The sequence below is a fragment of the Diaphorina citri genome, unplaced genomic scaffold (assembly GCF_000475195.1).
Source record: "Diaphorina citri unplaced genomic scaffold, Diaci psyllid genome assembly version 1.1 scaffold1292, whole genome shotgun sequence".
Taxonomy (NCBI): domain Eukaryota; kingdom Metazoa; phylum Arthropoda; class Insecta; order Hemiptera; family Psyllidae; genus Diaphorina; species Diaphorina citri.
Genome location: NW_007378721.1, coordinates 72,847 through 80,004, shown reverse-complemented (window position 1 = coordinate 80,004; position 7,158 = coordinate 72,847). Strand labels below are relative to the sequence as shown.

General features: G+C 36.0%; 1 protein-coding gene across 1 annotated transcript; it reads left to right on the top strand.

Moving 5' to 3' along the window:
• Positions 1–1,635: 1,635 nt before the first annotated feature.
• On the top strand, positions 1,636–6,943 carry LOC103515188 (putative fatty acyl-CoA reductase CG5065). Its single transcript, XM_008480115.3, has 2 exons — positions 1,636–1,890; positions 4,762–6,943. Exon 2 carries the CDS (start codon positions 4,875–4,877, stop codon positions 6,528–6,530), a length of 1,656 nt encoding a protein of 551 aa, XP_008478337.1. The 5' UTR covers positions 1,636–1,890; positions 4,762–4,874; the 3' UTR covers positions 6,531–6,943.
• Positions 6,944–7,158: the final 215 nt, after the last annotated feature.

Genomic DNA, 7,158 nt, shown 5'->3' with positions numbered 1-7,158 from the left:
GAGCAAAGCTCTCTCGCAGGCAACGCATTAATGTGTTTGTGCGCTCCTCCGCTAGCGCGCTTGCATAGTGGCGCTACCTAACGAACGAAAAAAACAACTGCGTAAAGTCTGACGTCACACATATTTGAACTCTTTCATTAGAACGGGAAATTAAAAATTGAATTTTCGACCTTTTACAGTTATTTTTTCGGGAGTTTTGACCTCAGATTTGGATTTTTCCCATCTTTTGATATAGGAATCGACCATTCATTTATAATGTTTACCTATTTGCAACTGCTCCATTATGTACAGGTGGGTAAGTGAATTCTATTAAATTTTCGTAAAAAAGCTCTCACACCATTTACATTGCTCTGAAAATTCTCAACTTTTTTTTTCTAGACAGACCTACCTAACTAGGTCAAAACGGCTTCTGCAATTATCTACTCTTATGCATCAGCCTGGATGATCATATTATTACGAAAAATTCCAAATTAGATGCCTACCTAATGAAAAAACTTTTTGCATATACCTCTCCTTCCTGCCTACCTATATGTGAGCGGGAATTGGATTAAATTTATCTATGAAAATGATTCCCTCCTACTTGAGCAATAGTACTATATAGTGGTTCTATGAACTGTAGACCTCACTCAGATTCTTTGCCCAAGCTGAGAAGGTACCCTTATTGAATTAGAACAGAAGGGATACCTACGTCTTATGTAATAAAAAGGACAGAGAACAGAGGACTTTTAATTGTGTTGAGCATAAATGCTTGTCACAAATGTCGTTCCCTGCTTAATACACTACGCTAAATTTTATATCTTGACTTGGACTCGAACCACCAACCTCCAGATCCTTTATAACTTTATAAATTGATTAAAATACAATCATACCTAGGTATTTTGATGGGGTTTGTTTAAACGGGTAGGTAGTTATATCATCTATCTACTTTTATCTTTTATCACCTAAACTATGTATTATGACTAACGTATTATGTAACTAGCATAAAACGTGAAGATTCAGTTAAAGTAGAAAAGAAGTCTAGGAAAGCAGCAGGTAAGCACCTTTTCGTACATAACAACTTGAACTGGTAAAGTCAGTAATCAGATAGATTCATTGGACCGATTCAAAGATTTACCTACCTAATAGTGTTGTAGGGTAACCTGAATATTTTGGTGGTTGATATAGGTATAATATCTATTTATTCATCCGGGAAATATGTAGATAAGTACCTACATAATTATTACCTACAATAATTATACTTTGCTGATTTAAGAACCAAAAAATATATAGTATAAGTAGGTATAGGTGTAATAAAATCCCATTAGGTACGAGTATTAACTATTCAATAATATAAAAATTCAGGTAAGTATGAGTAGGTAGGTTAGATTTTACGACTAAATTAAAATGATTTAATAATAAACTTGAAAAATATGTCTGTGTGGATGACTTCTACAATAGGTCCTACATGATTAGAGGAGCTTCCAAGGTGTTAAGTGGTAATTAGTTTGTTCTGGATCTGGATGGAGATGTCAGATGAAAGGATGTTGTGAGTTGGTCCTACATGATTAGAGGAGCTTCCAAGGTGTTAAGTGGTAATTAGTTTGTTCTGGATCTGGATGGAGATGTCAGATGAAAGGATGTTATGATGTACCTCGTCATCTTCATGCAAGAGAAGGACAACATGCTATGGAATAACAACTTTACCATGCGGTGGAAGGAGATAGAGCATGAGATGAGTATTACACAATCCTGGTGGAATAAGTAGGGATTTCTGGTATCTGGTAATTCTGGTATCTAGTGATTCTGGTGCCCCCTCTAGCTGGTATAGAACGTCCTTGCTCCGTTCTACCACGCTTGACGCCTGGTTTCTCTCCGAGTAACTAGGTCCTGTATCTTGCTAGTTCTAAGCTGTTCAGTCTTCCGTATCACTCTAAAGCTGATTGAGAGGCCGACGACAAACGCCGACCCCATCTGAACATGGGAAAAGGCGAAGAAGAAGGAGAAATTCTGTCTAAATTTGCACATTCCAATTTTATTCTAACCTAATATACGCACATAAACTACATAATTAATATGTATGTGCCACAGGCTGCACCCTGTACGGTAGGTAGGTACGTAGGTATATTTATAGCGAAGTAGGTATAGGTAGGTACCTAGGTATTAGTTAGGGTAAACTGAAAAAAAAAAAAAAAAAAAAAAAAAAAAAAAAAAAAAAAAAAGCAACAACAACAACAACAACAACAACAACAACAACAACAACAAATTGTTTGAACGCATGATGTGTGAGCTGATGAATGGCTGTTCCTGGATTTTTTAATCCGGATTTTTTAGATATTACCCTCTCTATTTTCTGTTTGGATAAGTAAATACCTGGAACGTTGAGTATTACCTACGTGCCTAATGATTCCCTCCTACTTGAGCAATAGTACTATATAGTGGTTCTATGAACTGTAGACCTCACTCAGATTCTTTGCCCAAGCTGAGAAGGTACCCTTATTGAATTAGAACAGAAGGGATACCTACGTCTTATGTAATAAAAAGGACAGAGAACAGAGGACTTTTAATTGTGTTGAGCATAAATGCTTGTCACAAATGTCGTTCCCTGCTTAATACACTACGCTAAATTTTATATCTTGACTTGGACTCGAACCACCAACCTCCAGATCCTTTATAACTTTATAAATTGATTAAAATACAATCATACCTAGGTATTTTGATGGGGTTTGTTTAAACGGGTAGGTAGTTATATCATCTATCTACTTTTATCTTTTATCACCTAAACTATGTATTATGACTACGTATTATGTAACTAGCATAAAACGTGAAGATTCAGTAAAAGTAGAAAAGAAGTCTAGGAAAGCAGCAGGTAAGCACCTTTTCGTACATAACAACTTGAACTGGTAAAGTCAGTAATCAGATAGATTCATTGGACCGATTCAAAGATTTACCTACCTAATAGTGTTGTAGGGTAACCTGAATATTTTGGTGGTTGATATAGGTATAATATCTATTTATTCATCCGGGAAATATGTAGATAAGTACCTACATAATTATTACCTACAATAATTATACTTTGCTGATTTAAGAACCAAAAAATATATAGTATAAGTAGGTATAGGTGTAATAAAATCCCATTAGGTACGAGTATTAACTATTCAATAATATAAAAATTCAGGTAAGTATGAGTAGGTAGGTTAGATTTAGATTTTACGACTAAATTAAAATGAACAAAGGACGGGTCAATCACTAGTAATAAATATGTTAATTTTGGGCATAATCCCAAGTAAGAGACAAAGTAGAGGATGTGAAAAGGGAGAGGAAAAGGGAGTTAGATCCAGCTATAATATTGAGAAGGCTAAGGAATGGAGATGAGAAGAAGAAGAAGGAGGAAGAGGAGAAGGAGGAAAAAGAGGTGGCGAAGAAGAAGGAAAAGTTTGAGGTTTATCGAGTTACCTTTGATGTTTACGGTAGGTATATCAATGGCCCGGCATACTGGGTATGATATAACACCAAATTTAGTTCGAAAAGTTGTTGCCATTTTGTTCTGTCCATACGAACATTCAGTAACACCTTTTCGACAGCAAATTGTAGAATTGACTCAAAAACGAACTAGGTATTTTGTTGGGTGTGTAATTAACTAATCACTAAGCAATATATTGGATTAAAATATTCAAATTGCATTTACCTATTTGATAGTTCGGGCCCAAATTCATCAGACCTTTGATGTTTACGGTAGGTATATCAATGGCCCGGCATACTGGGTATGATATAACACCAAATTTAGTTCGAAAAGTTGTTGCCATTTGTTCTGTCCATACGAACATTCAGTAACACTTTTTCGACAGCAAATTGTAGAATTGACTCAAAAACGAACTAGGTATTTTGTTGGGTGTGTAATCAACTAATCACTAAGCAATATATTGGATTAAAACATTCAAATTGCATTTACCTATTTGATAGTTTGGGCCCAAATTCATCAGGGAATATCCGATCAAGCAAAAAATAATAATAATTGGTGTTTCATTACTGTGCTGAGAGGCAGCCAAGCAGAAATTGTCGAAATGTAAATTTTTGATGTCCATGAGTATACTTCAAACGAATAGATTATCTAGTATCTAGTTAGTTATTCATACAAACCTATACCTATTTTCGAGTATTACCTACTCATAGGACTGAGTAGGTAATACACTGGCAATAAAGTGAATTAGTAGTTTGTTTCCAATACCTAATCCATGGCTGTAGAAATTTAGACAGTTTAAGTCTGGCTGAGGGACTATAAACAGAGAGTAGATCAGTGTCTAGCTAGGGGACTATAAACAGGGAGTAGACTAGTCAAAATTTCCTCACGCTTTATCAATAGCGAAGGTGAGTGCGAAGGGCATCCCACGCGGAAAGTTTTGGTGCCAAAACCAGTTGCCCTCAAAGCGATCACTCTAAAGCTGATTGAGAGGCCGACGACAAACGCCGACCCCATCTGAACATGGGAAAAGGCGAAGAAGAAGGAGAAATTCTGTCCAAATTTGCACATTCCAATTTTATTCTAACCTAATATACGCACATAAACTACATAATCAAAATGTATGTGCCACAGGCTGCACCCTGTACGGTAGGTAGGTAGGTACGTAGGTATATTTATAGCGAAGTAGGTATAGGTAGGTATTTTGTTTATCTGTTTTTAATATTAGGTATGTTACCTATCACCTATCGTACCTATGTGATTTCGCGATTATGTTCGCGGATTTGGCGATTATGTTCGCGGATTTGCCGATTATGTTCGCGGATTTCAGTCTTCCGTTGGAATTCATTCGTTGGTAATCGTTGCACATTTATGTTGTTTTTGTTTTGAGTTTATTCCAGTTTATAATAATAGTGAAGTAATAGTGAGTGAACTAGTAATGGCCGCGAACAAAGTGAACAATATGAACGTCCCATACGAAACGTTTTATAAACCGCCTGTCCTATCGGAGGAGTATCGAAATCTACCAGATCGTATCGGTGAGACTTTCACTGGGAAAACACTTTTCATGACAGGTGCCTCGGGGTTCCTGGGAAAAGTTTTACTCGAGAAGATTCTTCGGAAAAGTCCAAATGTTAAAAAGATATACATATTGATGCGTCAGAAGAAAGGAAAAAATGCGAGGCAAAGAATAGAAGAACTTTTTGCTTCACCTTTGTTTAATCTATTGAAGTCAGTACACGGACAAAAAATTATTGATAAAGTTCTTCCTATTAGTGGCGATGCAGAGGCTGATGAGCTAGCTATCAAGGAAAGTGACAGACAACTACTAGCAAGTGAGGTGGACATTATGATCCATGGAGCCGCTACAATTCGTTTTGATGAAGCTTTGAAAAAGGCAGTCCTTCTGAATACAAGAGGGACAAAAATGATGCTAAGTCTTGCCAAGGAAATGAAACATTTGGAGTTGTTTGTGCATATTTCCACAGCATACTGCCATCTCCAAGAAAAAGTTCTTTACGAAAAACCTTACCCTCCTCCCACTGACCCACATAAATTGATTGAAAGAGTAGAAATGATGAGTGAAGATACAGTTGAAAAGAGAGCCAAAGAATTCTTGGGAGAATTTCCCAACTCTTACGCTTACACCAAGTGTTTGTCAGAAGGATTAGTAGTGGAAGCTATGAACAACGGTATGCCTTGTCTGATGCTACGTCCTTCCATTATAATTCCAGTCTGGAGAGAACCTTTACCAGGATGGACTGATAATATTAACGGACCTACTGGATTGTTGATAGGTGCAGGAAAAGGAGTGATTAGAACAATGTTTTGCGATAACACAGGCTATGCTGACTTCCTTCCTGTAGATATTACCATCAACGGCATTTTCGTTGCAATATGGGCGTATCTTTCTCAAAAAGAACACAGACAAAGCATAGTGCACCTTACCTCATCACAAGAATGGCAAGTATCATGGCAAGAGATCATTGATATTGGCAAAAGTATTGTCACCACCGAAGTTCCTCTCAATGGGTGTGTGTGGTATCCAGGAGGAAGTATGAAATCAAACAGACTTCTACATCAAATATGTGTCATATTCTTCCATATGATTCCCGCTTACTTCTTGGATGCCATAATATTCCTGTCTGGAAATAAACCTTGTCTTGTGAAAATTCAGGATAGAATAAACAAAGGATTTGAAGTGTTTGAGTACTATGCTAATAACCAGTGGGAGTTCAGGAACGAATATGTTCATGTGTTGAGAAAAATTATGAACAAGAGGGAGAGAATAGAGTACAAAATAGATGGAGAAGATCTGGATATCAAGAAATATTTTCAAGATTGCATCATGGCCACTCGGATCTTTATCCTGAAGGAGATGCCAGAAACTCTACCAGCTGCACGGAGACACATGCGTATTATGTACTGGGTGGATGTGATAGCTAAAACTTTGTTCTTTGTGTTCATCCTGTACACATTATCATCCTACTCGGAAACTCTCCGAAACTTGTTTCAAGTCTTTTTCAATATTGTTCAATACATAAGTGGACTTTTCGTGATACCTAGTTCCAAAGCTAAGATCACAGAACTTTAGTAGCAGTGAAAGTTCTTGGAGGTCGTGTTCTACATTCTGTATAGGGTATTACGTGTTCACTGTTTATGTTACCTGAATTTGTTTTATTGAGTTAAGTTTAATCTATTATGTTTAAAACCGGTTTAGTCATACATACTATATCTATCATCATTATTGTCATTATCATGATCATCATTATTCCCAATGCATCATCCTTTCATTGTATGTACATATTTTCAAAGTTTAAGTGTACCTCATTATTTTAATGGTATTTTTTTTTTTTTAGTTTCTAAAGTCATCTTCATTATGATTACCTATCAGTGTTTGTATCTTTCAGTCATTCATATCATACATGTTTATATGTAGGTATTATTTAGGTATCTGTTGAATCTTGACAGTTTTCAATGTAATACATAGATAAAGAAGACAATATCCCTACAGCAATTGATAAACATAGTTACTTGAGTAGGTAACTATCCTCATTATTCTAAGTAGGTACATAGTATTATTTTAGATATACCAGTCATTCATATCATACATGTTTATATGTAGGTATTATTTAGGTATCTGTTGAATCTTGACAGTTTTCAATGTAATACATAGATAAAGTAGACAATATCCCTACAGCAATTGACTAACATAGTTACTT